Here is an 18,848-nt window from a genome sequence, read left to right as displayed (position 1 = left end):
AAAAATTAAAACCCCAAACATCCTCAGTTATAAAACCTTTGGTTTATTAGCTGCTTACAAAAAAATAAATAACATTTAAAATAAAATTTAAAAAAACAACAAGTATTCAGGTGACAGTTCGTTAGCTATAATGTTTTGGTCTCATCTGATTGGTCAACGTTAAATAAAGACTCACTGTAGGCAGAGTCTGTCCAATCAGAAATCTAAGCTGCTCGGATATGAAGTCTTTTGGTCGTGTGCTATGATTGACTCAGAGACAACCTAAGGTCCTCCTCCCTCAAGCTGCGGTCCAATCGCTGCGTCTCAGACTCCAGGACTGCTGGGATTGGACGGCGTGAGACGGCGGCCAGCGAATCGTTCAGGCCCTGCCTCATCGAGAGCAGCCATTCGCTATTTCTGGACGACTGCTCGATAAACTCCGCCTTCTGCTCCTGCTCCACAGCCAGCGAGACGCGGAGACGTTTCACCTTGAATGCGCAGACATGATGACATCATCAGCATCCACCTGACCAATCAAGACACTAAAACTCTTCTTCTGTGGTGATCTCACCTGGTCCTCCAGCTCCTTCACGGTGCGCTCTACGTCAGCGGTGTTCTCAGATGACTAAACACACACCACCACACACACACCTGTTAATTACGCGGAGTCACAGCTGCTTACCTGAGAAGCCTGGTCACACAGACTCACCTGTCTCGCCTGAGACCTGGAGCTGAGTGAAAGCTGCTGCTGGAGCCTCGATCGTTCCTCCTCCACCTGACAGACAAAAGGCCCACAAATTTACAAAAACCACAAAACACATTAAAGCAGGACTTTTAGTATCTGTGTTTGTGAAACTGTGGTTGGAAGTTTCCATCCACTCATCGCAGACATGAACCGCCGCCCTCAAACGACAGGAAACTGGTCAGGAGCTACAGGAACAATCCAGGAATCAACATTCAAATCTGCTGTGAGCTGCTCACCAGTCAGTCCCTTCAGGAAGTTGCGATCACAACTATTAATGCAAATTCACTCATCATTGACTGCAACTTTAAAGGTCCTGTAAAATCTGTCATTTTAGGCCTGGAGGGGCCAAATATTTCAACACCAGTAATTAATGTCTCCAAAAAATACACAAAAAAGAAAATATTGTGATGTCAAAATTAAACATGCTAAAAGACATTCAAAAATTATTAGGGGGGTTTATATATGAACTGAAGCCTGTTGTATTAAATTAACTCCAGAATAAATGCAACCTTGTGCCTCAATTTCAGTATACACTCCTAGGATGGAAAACCAAGAGCTCCAGTGCGACATTAAAAGCCCAGAGTTAATGTGCTAGTGATGGAGATGAGAGGGTGGACGACAGTGGACACCTGTTTCAACGTGTCTTTGAGAACACTTCTGTCTTTCTTCAGCTTGTCCTTCTTGCTTTCCAGATGGGAATTCTTCTTGTCCATCCGTTTTTGGTTCAGCTCCAGTTCAGCCACCTGGCGCTGCAGGATCAACAGTCTGTCACCCTGAGGACACACATTTCTCTCAAGGTCAATCAGGACAGCCAGGTGTAAGCATGTAACCACAGAGGTCATCTGCCCTTAACCCAATCAATCAGACGCTGCACCGACCTCCTCTGAACGAGGTTCTGCCCCTGGGTTCTGCTCCTGTTGGTGCGCTCTGTCCCTGTAGCCAATCATGGCTGACTCTGTCCGCTCCAGGGCCATTCGGACCCGGTCCCTGTCTGCCTCCAGCTGCTTGTTGCTCTGAGTCAGTATGTAGAGCTGATTCTTCTGCTCCTCTGTTAAGGTTTTGCACTTGTTCAGCTCGGTTTGACTCTCTTGCACCTCCATTCTCGCTTTCTCTACCTCCACCTCCTTCCCTTCTACCCTGGACCTCCACTCTGTTTCCACCTCCTGCTGTTTCCTCCGCAGTAACTGGATTTCTGTACTGAGAGTGTTCAGCTTCACCACCTGCTCTTTCTCCATCTGCTCCACTTGACTCTTCCACTTCCTCTCAGCCTCCTTCCTCCTCTTCTCTGCGTTGTCCAGCTCCTCTAACATCTCACTTTTTCTCCTCTTCAGGCTCTGAACTCTGGCTCGCAGCTCCTCCAGCTCTCCTTGCTTATCCAGCTCCTCATTGGCCAACTTTTGACTCTCCTCTTTGATTCTGTCCATCTCCTTCTTCTTCTCCACCAAGGCGGTCTTCAGAAGCTCCCCCTCAGCGTGGCTCTCCTAAGCGAGGAGTCAAAGAGATAAGCAGGGTTTCACAAACACAGATTTAAGATTTTTTTAAGACCACTGTGAATGAAATTTAAGACCTGTACTTCTATAAAATGTACGAACTTCATCAATAAATTTGCACTTACCCATGATAGATGGAAAAAGCTAGCAGTTAGCTAAGTAAAAAAAATACATAGAATATATACGGTAATTAAATACTCGTGTTGAGGCATAATTTAAGACGTGATTAAAATATTAAGGCTAACTTACTTTTTAAAAATGAATTTAATCCATTTAAAGGCCTTCATTTTAGGTAAATAAATGTAAGAATTTTTAAGGATTCACAGACAGGTCAAACATGATGACCTTAGACTGTAATCCTGTGTGTGTCCAGCAGGAGACACTGTACCTTCAGGAGAACCTCCAGCTGTGACATCTCCTTCATGGCCACCCTAAGGCCGTCCTTCAACTCCTGGTTCTGCTCCTCCTTCTCCTTCAACTCATTTTGAGCTTGTTCCTGGCTCAGGCTCAGATTCCACACCTGAAACAGAAACCAGAGTATCATAAGCCTGGCGGGCCGCCTGGCTTTGCTTGCCCCCAACCAGGCTTCGTGTCGCTTGTTTAATCATTTTAAATATTTTTTTTAATACACCAGTAACAGTGGTGACAAAGATGGGTTTATAGTTGATGCATTGAAAATGGCAGAGGCCGGGGACGCGCACCTGTCTCACCATTGGCATCTAGCGAGTTGGTCGCCTTTGTGACTTGAAAAATGATCTTGCAGAGAAGGTTCACCTCTACCATCAAGGTAGATATCAATTATAAAAGCTCAACACAAATTGGAAATATAGTTGTGTTTTTGAAGGTTCGCAGTAAGTGTGTAGTGAGAATATGAGCGCATATATCTTTGTCAACGAAGAATGACGTGTGGCATGTGTATTTATGTCTCATATGCTCACTCAATAAGTGCTTGAGTCTGTGTCTGCGCTGCAACTTCATAAAGGTAATGTAAATGAACCACATCCCCAATCAATCACAGACAGGCCTTTTTCATTCAGAGTATTTCTTGGAAATACTGCATTGGCTTGGATAAATAACAACCAATCTCAGCCAGCAAATTGAAGTACTGCATCCAGCAGTATATATTACTTAACAAAAAAAACTTGATACAAGAAATACATGAATGTTTTACCCTAAGAAAATTTTGTTAAGGATATAAATACTTATCATTTTCCATTTTTTCTTATTACTTGTTTAAATGTGACCAAAGCTGGTCCCATGTTGTATGATGCCTTGAGCAGAATATGATTTAGAGCCCTTCTTCCTGTTAAGAAAATCACCACCTCTTTCACTTGGCATGTTTGACTTGCCGAGCTCAAAATCAATCAGTGATTATTGGTTATTGTTTACAACAAACCAAACTAAAACACAAAGATTAAACTCATGGTTTGTATCTATAGTAACGCAACAATCAAACTATCTAGATTATTTACACGTTTACAAAGAAAACTTGCCAACCCCTTTAAGTCCTAAATTTAAACATTAAGCAATTTGAAATCTTTTAATTTATCTGTTCTGAAATCATTAAATCAGATTTATAATTTTCAACAAATAAATAGATCTATGTTCTGTGTTAAAATGTAAGTATTTTGCGGACCACTGAGTATAACCAGCAATACACAGCCTGTTTAACCCTTGGGGCACCTTGCTTGCCCAAAATGGGACATCCTAAAAGTTTTTGCTTTTATTCTCAATATCTCAGTCACATTAAAGGTTAACTATATGAAACTTGGCCAGGACTGTTTTATTTTTAAAATGTCTTTGTTCTTTTAATTGCAAAGCTTGAAGAACAAGAGATGATATGCGCTCCGTGTCCACTCTTTATCCTCTCCCATTATAACTACATGTTTTCAATGGACGGTAACCCTGGCATTTTGAAATAACTTTCCCATGAACACCAAAGTAATCTAGGCTTCTATCTTCTAAATACAGGGAAAACTGGTCATAAGTGTGATGGGTCTCCTGAAATGACCACGCTTCATCACGTTTTAATGGTGACATGGTTCTATTACTAATCAAAATGCATGGCAATAAAAATAGTGAACACCACAACAACTTTTTGGTGTATGGCAATAATGTAAAGGAGTTTTGAAAAAACATTTTGTCTGTGTGTGTGTGTGTACTTTGAAGAATCAAAGCCAAGTTGGCTTTGATTACGTTTTCTTTTTCTAGGGAGAGACTAATGTTTAGCGTAGCATGTTTATGTAGGTGCATTTTCTGTTAGGCTAGTTTGCAGCCTTGTCTAGCTGGTAATTTCTCCAGATGAAAGCCATGAGTAGAAGACTAACTCTGGAGAAACTGTTGCAGCAATCTTGAAGTCTGGGGAGAGTAAGGAGGGGGTTTCTGAGGAGAAAATAAGCAGAAGTGGGAATTCATATGAGGGGCAGGAAGGATTGGCAGAGGAATGGCTACCTGGCAAGGAGCAATCTTGCAGCCAAGAGGAGGAGGAGGAAAAAGAGGAGGCAATGGGTGATGGGAAATCTCCATGTAGATCATGAAATGAGGAAATCCTGTGGTTTTCCACACATGAAGAGGCTCTGCCATACTTTTCTCCTCCTATCTTGACTCCAAGATCCAAACTACTTCTCAATTGCCAGAACCAGCAGTCCTTTGACTGTATTCGGCCTTTCTTTCCACGAAGACATCTTGCAGCTAATCCTGGACTTCTCAGGTTTATAGGGGAGGCTGTCAGTAAATACATGGAATACTCTGAGTGAGGAGGCGCAGCTTTGGTGTCTCTTTGTAGAAAATATTTCAGATTTTGTATTTTTGCCTTCAAAGAATATGTTGTTTGGACAAAAAGTGAAGTTTATCTGTATAGCTGGAACAAGGCAGTTCTATATATATATATATATATATATATATATATATATATATATATATATATATATATATATAAACTATATCTGTGGATAGGTTCTAAGCTGTTGAAAAGATTAAATTATATATTAATGTGGGTTTTGTACCTTAAAAAAATGAAAACTTTTTACCTCTGGATAGTTTTGAAGCTGAAATTTAATGCATTTAAATGAATATCTTTATTGTAAAAATTTGCGATGTCTTCAATAGTTTTTTGACCCGTCGTAGTTTTGGGACCTAAAGGTAAATACTGTGGAGTCGATTTAAAGGCGCCTCAAGGGTAAAAGATCCACTTGCTGATTACATAATTGTGATTTAACTTTAGGGCCTAAAAATTATGTATTTTAATTGAATTTTTTGTGTTTGCCTTTTTTAAGACTAAGTTGTATGTTGAGTATTACAATGTTTTTCAGTAATTCTGCTGTAGTTATCTAGTCATTATCTACTTTTATCATTTTTTAACTTAAAAACATGGCGGACCGCCCAGCGCCCCGACCACCAGACTTAGCTAGTTTTCTGGAGGAAACCCTGAATGGATGTCACCTCCTCAGCATCTCCTGCTCCTCCCTGGGTTGTTTGTGTACCTGACTCCGCAGGGAGCTCAGGCTCTTCTCCAACACCTCCACGTTCTGCTGAACACCTCTCAATTCCTCCTGCACCTCCTCCCTCCTCTGGCGCTCCTTCTTTGCTTCCTCTTCAAGATCCAAGACATCTTCTCTACTTTCCTTCAGCTTCTCTTGAGTCTCAAGCTTCACCTTCTGCTGCTTCTGGAGTTCCTCTTTGAGCAGCAACACCTCCTTTTCACGCCTCCTGTGGGCCTCCTTTACAGTCACCACCTCCATCTCTGTCCTTGTTAATTTCTCTTTCATCTGCTCCTTCTCTTTTTTCACCTCCTCAGTGATGACTTTTAATGCATCCTTGGTCCTCCTGACCTCTTCCTCCACCTCCTCCTTCCTCTTCATCAGTTCATCTCGGATTTTCTCCCCCTCCTGGAGTTCCTTCAGAAGCTCCACTTTGAGTTCAGACACCTCCTTCTCATATTTTCGGAGCTTCTCCTGCTTCTCCTCCTTCTCCTTCCTTTCTTTAATCACTTTCTCTCTGAGAACTGTCACCTCCTCCTCAAACGTCCTCAATTTCTCCTGATTTGCTCGTTGCTCCTTATTCATCTCGTCTCTCAGTGCAGACACCTCCCTTTTGCTACTTATTAGCTCCTCCTCTCTTAATCTCAGCTCCTCCTCCTTCTCTATTTGCTCCTCTCTGAGCTCAGATAGCTCCTCTGTCTTCCTCTGCAACTCCTCTGTAAGACCTGTCACCTCCATCTCCTTACTCTGTAGCTCCACCAGCAGTCCTGCCTTCTCCTCCTCCAGCTCTCTCAGTCTGGATCTTCTCCTCTCCTTCTCCAGATGAAGCTCTTCCTCAACTTCCTGTTGTGCCTTTTGCTCCTCTTTCACCTCCCTCAGTTCCTCTTCCAGTCTTTTCAGTTTCTCCTCTTTCATTCTCAGAACATTGCTCTGTTCCTCCATTTCTTTTAGCTTCCCTTCTTGCTCCTTTGCCTCCTTCTCCTTTGCTTCCAGTTCCTGCTCCACCTCCCTCACCTTCTCCTCAGTCCTCCTCCTCTTCTCCTCCTCAATCCTTCTGCACCTCTCCCCCTCTCTCACCTCCTTTTCCTTCTCCTCCAGTGTTGCCCTCAGCTGCTTCACCTCCTCTACTCTATCTTTAACAACTTTGTTGATTTTTTTCTCCTCCTTTACACTCATATCTGCCTTCTCCTTCCACTCCCTCACCTCCTCATCCTTCTCCTCCAGCGCTGCCTTCATCTGCTGCACCTCCTCTTGTTGCTCCTTGATGACCCTGTGGAGCATTCTCTCATCCATGGCGCTCACCTCTGCCTTCTCCTTCCACTCCTCCTCTCTCTCCTCTAGCGTGACTGTCAGCTTCTGCACCACCTCTTGTAGCTCCTTAATGGTCTTCTGGAGCTTTTTCACCTCTTTATCACTTTGCTCTGCTGTCTGCTGCCACCTCCTCAGCTCCTCCTGCAGCCTCTCGCAGGCCTTCTCCTTCTCTCTGACCTTCTCATTCGCTCCCTCTTTCTCGGCCTGAGCCTCCTTCAGCTCCTTGCTGTGGGAGGAGATCATTTTCTCTTTTTCTCCTTTCTCGTTCTCCAGGAGCGCCTGAGTTTCTTTCAGCAGAGCCCCCAGCTGCTCCTCCTGCACCTCCTTCTGTTTCAGTTTGTGACAGACCGCCTGCCGCTCCCTTTCTTCTTCCTCCTTCTGCTTCTCAGTCTGCCTCAGGCTCTCCTTCAGCTCCTTCACCTCCTCCAGTGTGGCCCTTAGCTGCTTCACCTCCTCTGCTCTCTCCTTAACTATCTTGGTGAGTTTTTTCTCCTCCTTCCCACTCAGGTCTGCCTTCTCCTTCCACTCCCTAACCTCCTCCTCCTTCTCCTCCAGAGCAGCCTTTAGCTGTTGCACCTCCTCTTGTCGCTCTTTCATGACCTTGTTGAGCTTTTTCTCCTCTTTCACCCTCATATTTCCCTTCTCCTTCAACTCCTCCTCTCTCTCCTCTAGCATGACCGTTAGTTTCTGCACTGTCTTTTGTAGCTCCTTATTGATTTTATGGAGCTTTTTCACCTCCTTATCACTGTGCTCTCCTGTCTGCTCCCACATCCTGACCTCCTCCTGAAGCTGCTCACAGACCTCCTCCTTCTCTCTGACCCTCTTATTTGCTCCCTCTCTCTCAGCCTGAGCCTCCTGCAGCTCCTTGCCCAAGGAGGTTATTGTTTTCTCTTTTTCTCCTCTTTCTTGTTTCTCCTTCTCGAGGAGCGCTTGAGTGTCTGTCAGCAGAGCCTCCAGCTGCTCCTCCCGCGCCTCCTTCTGCTTTAGTTTGTGACAGACTGCCTGCCGTTCCCGTTCTACTTCTTCCTTCTGCTCCTCAGTCAGCCTCAGGCTCTCCTTCAGCTCCTCCACCTCCTCCTCTCGGTCCCTGACAGCACTGATCTGTCGCTCCAGGCCGCGCTCCCTCCTCTCCACCTCCTCCTTCATTTCTTCATACTCCTCCTGAGCCACGTTCAGCCTCACCTTCAGGAGCTCCACCTCCCCTACTTTCTCTTTCAGCTGCTCCTCCAGCTCCTTCTGCTGTTTCTCCCTCTGTCTCCTCTCATCCTCCTGTAAAAAGGAGATTTCTTTTCTCAGCTTGCTGATTTCCTCATCCGCTACAACTCTCTCTCTCTGCCTCTCCTCCTCCTCACTCCTCAGCTGACAGAGCTCTTCCTCCATTGTTTTCTTTTCCGTTTCCAGCTTCTCGATCCGTTCGCACAGTGCCTCTGTCTCTAAATCCCTCTGGTTCTCCTCCTCTCTTCTCTTCACCTCCTTTTCTTCTAGATTGACCTCTTTCCTCTTCGCTTGCTCCTCCAGGTTCTCCTTCTCTACCTCTACTCTCTGCAGTCTCTCCATCGTAAAGCTGATCTCAGTCTCTCCCTTTGCCACCTCCACCCTCAGTTTCTCCACCTCTCTCTGCCTTTCCTCCACCTCCTCCATCAGTCCCTCGGTACGCCTCCTCAGCGCCTCCACCTCTCCATCTCTCATGCCGAGCTCTTTGTTCAGAACTTCTCTTTCTCTCTGCCACGACTCCTTTTCCTTCTTCCACTTGGCGTCTTCCTCCGTCCTTCTGGTCTGCAGCTCCTTCACCTCCTCCGTCAGCCTCTCCATTTCTACCTTCAACTCCTTCTTTTCCTCCAGCATTCTTTCCCTTTTCTCCCTCTCATCTTCTCTTCTTGCCGTCTCTCGCTGAAGTTCTCCTCTCAGACACTCGATCTCACCTTCAGACAGACAGAAACAATAAGTCACAACCAGACTTCTTTCTGTTTTCCTCTCTGAAACTTTCTAAATAAATCTCCAGGAGGAGTTTGAACTTTTTTCTCTCTCACTTGAACAGATTCCTTATTTTTGATTTTCAGCAAATTGATTCGAAACAGATTCTTTATTCCAGAAGTCTTCAACGTTGGGGTCGTGACCTGAGTCAGCAAAATGCCATGAAGGCCTAACCACCTGCACAGGAGGCCCCAATGTTGAAGACCCTTAACAGTTTTTTTTATCCAGTTTCAGTTTTTGTTCCTGATCACTGTTTAGACCTTTGACCTGTGACTTGTGACCTGTGACCCATGTGATGAACCAGCGACAGCAGTGCTCTCTCTGACTGACCCTGCAAGATGACTTTGGCCTGCTGCAGCGTACAGATGTGTGTGTTCTGCTGACATCTGTCCACCTCAGACTGGGAGTGCTGCTGCTGTTGCAGACGGAGCTGCAGGTGGAGGTTCACCGACACGGACCTGCAGGAGGAGCAGAGGAGCTGTGGTGAGACACACCTGTTAGGAGGACCAGGAGGCTGACGTTAGGTGTGTTCACTACCTCAGCTCCTGTAACTCCTCTTCCAGCTGCTCCTTGTATCTCCTCTGAACTTCCTGTTCCTCCTGCAGCTTCTTGCTTTCTCTCTGCAGCTCCTCCTTCTGTCTCTCCGTCTGATTCAGCTGCTCCTCCGTCTTCCACAGCTGTTCCTGTACCTCCTTTAGCACCTCGCATACCAGGGTGTGCTGGGAGGATAACTGAGGAGCACAGAGAAGCCGTCAAACACGATGCAGGTCAACATGAGTTACATCAGCATGGGGCTTTGAGACTTGGCTTAAAAACAGAATCTGATTCAATGTTCTCATTTTTATCGATATGTGTATTTTTCTTGCTTTCTCTTCTGGAAAAAAAATATACAAATAACCAAAAAATATTTGTGGGTGTTGTTTTAATTTTTTTTGAGTTGCCCGACGGCATATTAGGGCCAGGATGTGAGGATTTTAGTTTAATTACGAGAATGTAGTCATTTTATTAGCAAATAAAGACACAGTTTTATCTGAATAAACGTCTTAAAATTACCAGAAAAAAGTTGTTTTAATAAGAAAAAAGTTATCAGCATCTATTGCGACCACCTCAATCTGTGTGGTTCTGTCTTATAAAAACATACAGGATTGTTTCAAAGTCTTCCTAATGATAATAATTTATTATAAAGTGTTAATTGATTAAGTATTTCTATTAAGTATTAAATATCTGTAAAACTTATATCAAAGTATAACGTCACAAGATGCTCAACATTCTTCCTTTATTTTTTTTTCTATTGAAATTCTCATAAGATTACTACTTTTTCCTCCAAATATTACAATTTTATTCTTGTAATTAAAACAATCTTAGCCTGACCCTAATATTCTGTTGCAGAGTTGACCTGAGTTCAAACTCCAAATAAACAGAAGTGTAAAATATGCATGTCAAACAAGATGACATCACTCTATGGAAAAACAAGGAATTGGTGAAAAAAAAATCCCAATATTCCAAAAGTTAAATCTACCAAACCAAGAATAGAGTAAAATGGATTTTATCAATGACTCTACATCAGCGTGGTTTCCTGTTTACCTCATCCAGCTGCTGATCTGTGGTCTTCTTCTCCTCCTCCAGGGAGGCCAGCTCCTTCTCCTTCTCCTCCACGTTTCTCTCCAGGTGTGAGCGTCGCTCCTTCAGCTGATGGATGACATCAGCGTGCGTCTCCGACTGAACTCTGAAGAGATTTGATTGGTTGGACCAAAACGCTAAGGGTGGAGGTTCTTCTCCAGCACTAAAGACTCACCTCAGGAGGCTGCACTCACTCCTCAGACTTTTAATGTCTCTCTGCAGAACGCTGACCTCTGACCTCAGAGTCTGCAGCTGTGACTGGCTGTCTGACAGCTCTGTCTCCAGCTGAAACAAACATGACCGGAGAGATGTGATGAAGCTACGGGAAGCTTCCCTGGAGCCTCTGAGCCAGGCAGCAGAAAGTTTTACCTTCAGCAGCTGCATGTTCAGATCTCGCTTGTCTGTGGCCAGAGATGAGTTCAGAGCCGACACTTTCTCCAGGGCGTCCCGCGCCTCCTGCACCTCCCGTTTCAGCAACGTCTCTGAGGAGGAGAGGTGCAGCAAGGACTCCCTGCACTGAGCAGAGAGCGCCAGCAGGGGGCGACAGAGAGCGGCACCACCAGTAAACACAGGGTTAAAATGAACAGCTAACTTCCACTTAACACTCAGGAACATTCAAACCTTCTGCAAGGCTTCTCTGGCATCAGCACCTTCTTCTTCTGCTCTCTGCCTGTCCAGCTGCTCCCTATCCAGCATCACCTGCAGGTAGACCAGCAGCTATTGTTCCTATCCTGCAGATGTGAGTTCTCTAGGTAATAAAACTGGAAACAGAGTTTCTACCTTCAGGCTGTGGATCTCAATCCGCTGCTGAGTTTCTCTCTCTGACAGCTGGACATTCTCCAGAAGCTCCGCCTCCACCCTGCAGCAAAGAGAGCAGCTGTAAAACCCGAAAGGACAGCAGAACGGAGGCTGAGTTATAAACCGATTTTATCAAATAAATTTTTGAAGATTGGAACTTTTTTCACAGATGCTCTCCTTGGGTCTCCGTAGTTCAGAGTGATGTCAGCAAACCCAGGGTGGCCATCTTGTTTGACAAGTGTGTCTTAGAGTGTCTATTTATTAACTCTACAACGAAGTATAAGGGTCAGGCTAATTCTCTTAATTATGAGAATAAAGTCATAATATTACAAGAATACAATTGAAATATTAGGAGAATGAAGCAGTCATTTCATGAAGAAGAAAATAAATAGTTAACTATTCAGACTTTTTCATTACAGTTTTTATTTTGCTAATATTCTGACTTAAACAAGAGAGGAGATTTTGCTATACAACTCACAGAAGAAATTATTTAAATAAAAGCCACTTTTTGAAAATGTTTCCCGTCACTTGTAATTTCATTTTTACCAAAGAAAGCAATGAGAGAAAGTTTTTTTTTTTTTTCTTTTTCTCCGAAGAGTTTTTGCGGCGCTAGTGGCTCGTATTTTTTCCACAGTAGGCAGACAGGAAGGAGGGCGAGGAGAGGGGGAAAGACATGCGGTAAAGGTCGTCGGGACCGGGAGTCGAACCCGCGACGTCCGCGTCGAGGACTAAGGCCTCCAAACGTGGGGCGTGCTAACCCCCTGCGCCACCACAGCACGCCCCGAGAGAGAACGTTTTTTTAATTAAAATCAGATTTGGCTATAAAAAAAACTGAAGACTTTATCTTTATTCCATATCGCCAAGCCCAAAGTAGAACCCGACAGTGGAAGCACTAAGCCTGCTGTGTTCAAACCTTTTCTGTGGACCAAAATTATGAAGTTAAAAGCATGTGGAGCCACAAAAATATATATGTATAACAACTTTTTTAAAATTTATTTGCTCAATAATTAACTACAACATAACAATTTCATTGAAATAAACTACATATTGTTATTCTTGTAGAAAAATGATCAGTAAGTCATTGTAGATACAAAAACAAAAAAAGGTCTTGGAATATTACATTAGTAGACAGTATCACAGTTTCTACCTTTTTTGGATTATTATTTTTTTTCTTATATGCTTCTGAGTAAAAGCAAGTCAATAATTGTGCTCCTACTTCCTCCAACAGTAAGAACAACAGAAAAACTTAATTAATAAATGGGAATCTATTTTATACATGTAATATTTTAAAAAAAATATCTTTAAAAAGTTAAACATCATAACAGAACCAGTTAAAAGCAGAATAATTAACAGAATATCATAATATCATACATGTTTCAGTAGAACCTGTTGGTACCGTTTGTATCTTTCTGTCTCCAGCTGTCGGGTTCTTTCCTCCATTCTGTCTCTCTCTCTCTTCAGTCTGTCGATCTCCCTCTTCACCTCCTCCTCTCTCATCCGCACCTCCGCCACCTGCAGACGCAGGGAGGTGGAAGCGTCTTTCTCCCTGTCACAGAAACACAAATTTGATCAAACGGCTCCCTAAACAAAAAAGCGAGTTCGTCCTGGAGAACTGACGATCTGATCCAGAATCTCAGAAAACATAAAATCCTTCACTGAGGGACGTGAAAGTGAAGTGATGACTAATGAGATTGGTCAAAGTTAAATAAAAAACAGAAACAACCAGCAGGGGGCAGCAGCTGGGTCACCTGCTCAGAGAGTCCAGTGTGTGTATCAGTTCTTGATGCATGTTCCCAGTTTTCACGTCCAGCTGCTCTTTTTCTTCCTCCAGCTGTTTCAGGCGGAGCTGCAGAGACGTTTGCTCTTCGCTGAACCGCCGCAGATTTAGCTCTGCCCCCTAACACACAGACACATACAGTCCTTGTCCACACTTAGCTGGGTCTTTATTTTGGTCTACTGGTCATAGTGTGAATTGTGGTATTCAAATGGTGTGTTTTGGGCCTAACAGGTTTGATCCTGTTTTAGTCACCAACCTGCAGCTCCTCGTGTTTACACTGCAGCATACTCTCAGTCTGAGACAGAACCGACAGCAGGGAGGACATATCCAGACTGAGAACGCTGTCCGTAGAGACGCTCGGCGTCTGGTTGCTGATCCTGCTCAGGGACTGGAACTGATGACAAAAGGTCAAAATGAACTGACGGGCCAGGAAGAAACAGAATCTGATTGCAGGAGAGGCTCACCATCCTGATGACAGCCTGACCGACCGACTGCAGCGTCCTGTCCGATTCCCTCAGCCGCTCCACGTCTGCCTCCGACGCCTCCCTCGCTCTGTCTGCCGTCTGCAGGGAGCGACTGAGTTCCTCGATCCTAACACACACACACAGACAAAGGGAGGTAAAGACCTGAGCCTCCAGGACAACCTCGATACCCAACATGTTGTTTACCTTTGCTTTAGTTTACCTTTGCTCCAGCTGGAACACCTCCACTTCATGCTGGAGCTTCAACTCCAGTGGCTTCTCCTCCTCCTCCTCCTCCTCCTCTTCCTCTCCTAAGGTGAATATCCCCAGAGGGGAAGGGGAGTGGGGACAAAGTGCAGAGCCTGAGATGTCTGGAGGAGGGTGGATGAGAGTGGAGGACAGAGGAGGAGATGAGTATGATGGAGGAGGAAGGTCAGAGGAGGCAGGTTTGATCTGAGGGGAGCTGAGCCTCAGTGAGGAGCAGACAGAGTCGCAGCTGCAGAGGAGAGACGAGGAGAGTCTGGAAAACTCTGCCCTGAGCTGCCACAGATCCCTGCAGGAAAACACCCACAAGAAGATTCTTAAACACCAAACTGACCTCTGACCTTTGGGTTCACACACTTTTCCCACAGTGAAATTCAAGCAGTTTCTTGGTTAGTTTTCAAACTTTTCCGAAACCACATTCGGTTTCAATTCACTATTATATGACATAACTTATAGATGTGCAGGAAAAAAAAAAGATTCTACAGAGAATTGTAATTCCTCGTCCTGACAATTCTGAATCAATTCAAAATGATCAAAATTTGATTTTAGTCAGCTTGATTTTTTGTGAAATTATTTTGAAGAATTCTTTGACATTTTTTTATTTAAAAAGACGCCAGGCAGCTAAGCTAACCTAATACTGGTAATTTAAGTTACAAAACTTTTTGAACAAACCTGTTTTTATTTAAACATGAGACTGATGGAATTTGATGCAGTATGGAACCTTATAAAATTGTTTTAAATAAATGTTTCATTTGTTTACAGTGTCTGCTCTTCTTGTTAGTCACATAACTAAAACAGAATCTCTAGACTGTTTGAATAAAACAATTGACTTCTGAATTAAAAATTGTTTCTGAATCAAATCATGACCTAACAAATCAAAATGGAAGTGAAAGATTTTTATTTCTAATTGTTTATTGTGATGGTATACTACATCCTATAGCAGGGACAGGTTAAACTAAATAGAACATGTTAAATCTCACATAAAATAATTTTGGTAATTCTAACTGACCTAAAACAAGAAAGTCTGATTTACCTTCAAGTAGTGAGAAAACAAATGTGTCTTTTTTTGGTGCATGAAAATATGTGGATTCAACTGTAAATTATGTTTTCCAAATTTAGGCTTTTAATCAAAGGGTAAATTGGGACTTTATTACAAAACTGAGCAGATTGAATATCAGGAACTTTCCAAGCCTTGAAAACACTTAATTGAAATTCAAGCATTTTCAAGTATTTAAAGTAGCCATGTTGCTTTAACAGTAGGAAGTGAAACCACGATGATGTCAGAGGTCACATGACTGAACTGACCTGTCAGCAGCTGTTCTCAGCGTGTGACAGTGTCGCCTCAGATCAAGCACCGACTTCCAGAGTGACAGCAGCAGGGCCTGCTGCTGACCCATGTGACCCAATCGACACTAAACACACAGAAACACACACATATACACACAACCACAAACACAACCTGTTGGTTCGGTTTGTTCTGGTTTGAACATCAGAGTTTATATCCAACGATCCTCAAACCTCTTTTTCTTTCTGGCAATCGGCCTCGTTTTGCTGCGCCTCCTGCACTGCTCTCGTCCAATCAGCAGTCAGCTTCTTGAGGTCTTCTGCCAGCTCCTGGTTGGTCTGCTCTGATTGGCTAAGCTGGTGGCGAAGGAGAGCGTTGGTGTCAGCCAGACTGGTGGACCTGAGGAGGAAGAGATCGTGAGCTTTGTGATCGACTCCGACCGCCTGAAACGCACACACCCCCCCACACACACACAAATATCTACCTCTGCTGTTCCTCCTCCAGACTGATGAGGGCGTTCTCCAGAGATTGGCTGTGCTCATCTCTGATTCTCTGCTGTAAAACAGAAACACATCTGAGCAGATGCGGTTCTCCTGCTGTATCCAGGAGGTTCTGGACTGACCTCAGAGAGCAGAACCCTGGAGTGATTTTCCTGCAACTGCTGATCCACACGGTGACACCGTTCCCTGTACTCGATCACCTACAGAAAAATAGTCAAATCTTGAACATTATCTCCATTTTCATTCAGTGTGGGCGAAGTCAATGTCCACTGTTCAGTCCCTCCAGGGTTTTGTGATGTTTTTTTGTGATTGCTTTGGCCTAAAATTACAGATTTCATAGCACTTTTTGAAATAGTTGCACATTTTTAAGCTTTATTTTTCCCTCAACATGTTGAAATTGCAACACATAATCTTCCCTTTCCTTCTCTTTTCTAATTAAGCTATTATCCCTTTTTACCTGAGAAGAGCCAACAGCTGGCCTCTGGTCTATTGTCTCCTGACTCTTTGCTCTTTCTATTGAGACAATAAAAGATTATTTCTAAACATAAGTACAGCAAAAGTGAGCACAACTTCTGTAAAATTAAAGGGGATTTGGTTTATTCTTGGCATTACCTAACTAGCAAGCAAGGTAACCAAAGTTAGAACATTAATATTCTTCTTAACAAGCTGAATATAATATATCAGTATGGATTAACCACCGTTACTCATTTTACATGGTTTGTTTGAAGGAAAACTCTGTATAAACACAGACATACAGAACATCTCAAAAATGCTTTGCAAAAAATAAGAAAAATAAAAAAAGGTAAATGTTGCAGTTTAGCATCACACGTTTTCATCTTGCAGGTTTGGCTTTCTAGAGTTGTTGTGGAATAGGGAGTTAAATTAAAAAGAGGTTAAGGGGACTGGTCAGAAAAGAATGAAATACAGAAAACGTTTGGGTGATTGGTCAGATTTGCTGTAAATTTGCGATGATTGGTGAAAATTGCAAGTCAGCTCAAAAGGATGACTTTGAATTTGCATGAATAGTTGCGATCGTAACATCATGACTTTCTGGAGGGACTGAATGTTTGACTTGAGATGCAGAATGAACTGTTTCTGCTCTGCAGCGCCCCCCTCTGGCCTCACCTTGTTCTGCAGACGGTGGATCAGCAGCGCTTGTCTGGCCTCCCTCTCCCTTCCCTCCTTCAGCTTCGTTTTCCACCTCCTCTGCTCCTCATCAAGCAGGGACATCGAAGGATTCAGAGTCTGGCAAAGCTGGAGAGAGAAACATTTTGAAAACATTGATCTCCCTTGCTGATCACCTGAGCCCCACCGGGAGATCAGCCCCCTCACCCTGTCCGTCAGAGCTTTGCTCCTGGACTCCAGCTCCTCCTTCTCAGCTCGGCTCTCCGCCAGATCCTCCTGCAGTCGACACACCTCCACCTCCAGCTCCACCTTCTGCTGCTGCCAGCCATTCAGCAGCTTTGACTCCATGCTTGGAAAGAGAATAGGGTTTATCTTCTGTGTTCAGTTGTAACTTTATTTCCACGATAACTTCAGTATTAACTTTAACAGAGCCACACAACATATTAATGTCTATCAGTCTGACTGATAGACATAGGACTAGGACTAGGGCTGAAACAATTAATTGGATTAATCACAGTATTCAAATAATGGTAAACACATTTAGTTAACTGTAGAATACAAACTCAGAAATAGACCATTTACTGAACAAACTGCACACTCAGAGCAGTAATTAAACCAAAACTGTACAAAAATATGCAACCCGCCACCCCCGCCCCCACACTTATCGCCTATATAAGTATAAGCTATAGTTTTAGTTTCACCTGGTTCAAATTCTGTAAAAGAATATCCTAATAAGCACTTTTTTCTATCCAATTATTAACTGGTTAATCCATAAAATAATCCTCAAATAAGCTCTACACTGTACTGATGCAAAAAGGCTGAGCTTTTCACATGTTGATGTTAGAAGTTTTTATCTGCATATGCATTCTTTGCTACAAATTATCAAGCATACACTAAAGGAATGCTATGTTGTTGAATTTTAGGCAATACAATTTTTACTTAAAAAGGTATTGAATTATCTGTTTCTTTGCATCGTTTGATGTATTTCTAATATTGCATAAAAATACTTAAATGCAACTCTGCCGAACATGCTAATTTTGTTAATCATCAGAATAACTGATACATTAACCAAAACTAAAACAATCATTAGTTCCAGCCCTACAGGGAACTAAAATAGTAAAGGGATGTTTAACTTATAAGCTCTAAAATAATTTTGTCTTTACACCGACTGCTCCGTTAAAGCATCATCGAGTCATCTCAGTTTCTAATACCTCAACCCTTTAGCGTACTAATACAGTGATTTATGCAAAACGAGCCCTGACCAAGTACAGTAGAGTATATATGCTGTAAAGTTCACGGACAATAGCTTTTAAGTGGATGTGCAATATTCTAATTTTCTGAGTGCATTTCAGGCTTTCCATCAGCTGTAAGCTAAAACCATAAAAACTCACAAATATGTAACACTTTACATGAATGAATCTCTATAAAATACGAGTTTGTTGTTTACTTGCTGTCCTGCTAGTGCTGACTCTCGGCTCTGTTCGGCTCTATTCGGCTGTAATCGTTTTGAGTTTTAATCTGTAGTTAAACTGCTGACGCTCCAACAGTTATGTCCGAATCAGAACCGGGTTAAGAATGGTCTTAACTGCTTAACCACCCAAACATCAGTGCCGGAACGGAGCCAGACCCCAACAGACAAGCGGGACAGTAGAAGCCAAACCCGAACCAAACAGATCCGTTAGCCGCCTAGCATGCAAACACCGGAACCACCGACTGACCACAGTTTCTACCTGAACTAACGCCGTGAAGTTCTGGTACAATCCGTCACCGGGACAATCGCTTGCGGTTAATTTAGTTTTTTCGGTTTAACGGGAAGAAATTTTCACTTTCAAACCGGGAGCCTTACCTTTTTACCCGGACACCGAAGCTAAACAACCGCCCGTAGTTTCCATAGCGACGCCTCCTGACCGGAGGAGTAACGGTAACAACATAACGGTTTACTGCTAAAAACATAAACACTGAAATATTTTAGAAAAGGTAAATATAATATCAACCACCCATTGTGGGTTTAAATGTAACTTATTGAAGAAATAGAGTCAT

The 18,848-nt window shown here is 43.3% G+C and overlaps 1 protein-coding gene across 1 annotated transcript; it reads right to left on the bottom strand.

Annotated features, from left to right (window-relative positions):
- Window positions 1-22: 22 nt before the first annotated feature.
- On the bottom strand, window positions 23-18,728 carry LOC116723449 (trichohyalin). Its single transcript, XM_032568352.1, has 26 exons — window positions 18,655-18,728; window positions 17,016-17,157; window positions 16,809-16,937; window positions 15,806-15,883; window positions 15,668-15,738; window positions 15,417-15,582; window positions 15,204-15,310; window positions 13,858-14,187; window positions 13,638-13,764; window positions 13,430-13,567; window positions 13,145-13,293; window positions 12,793-12,942; window positions 11,379-11,457; window positions 11,220-11,297; window positions 10,968-11,114; window positions 10,774-10,883; window positions 10,563-10,704; window positions 9,516-9,709; window positions 9,309-9,436; window positions 5,697-8,926; window positions 2,603-2,734; window positions 1,603-2,205; window positions 1,354-1,497; window positions 689-754; window positions 551-604; window positions 23-467 (listed from the first exon to the last, which is right to left on the bottom strand). The coding sequence occupies exons 2-26, from the start codon at window positions 17,154-17,156 to the stop codon at window positions 240-242; spliced, it is 6,921 nt and encodes a 2,306-aa protein (XP_032424243.1). The 5' UTR covers window position 17,157; window positions 18,655-18,728; the 3' UTR covers window positions 23-239.
- Between the last annotated feature and the right edge of the window lie 120 nt (window positions 18,729-18,848).

The sequence above is a fragment of the Xiphophorus hellerii genome, chromosome 7, assembly GCF_003331165.1.
Source record: "Xiphophorus hellerii strain 12219 chromosome 7, Xiphophorus_hellerii-4.1, whole genome shotgun sequence".
Taxonomy (NCBI): Eukaryota; Metazoa; Chordata; class Actinopteri; order Cyprinodontiformes; family Poeciliidae; genus Xiphophorus; species Xiphophorus hellerii.
The sequence above is the reverse complement of the archived record's forward strand: the minus strand, read 5'-3'. Positions and strand labels throughout refer to the sequence as shown.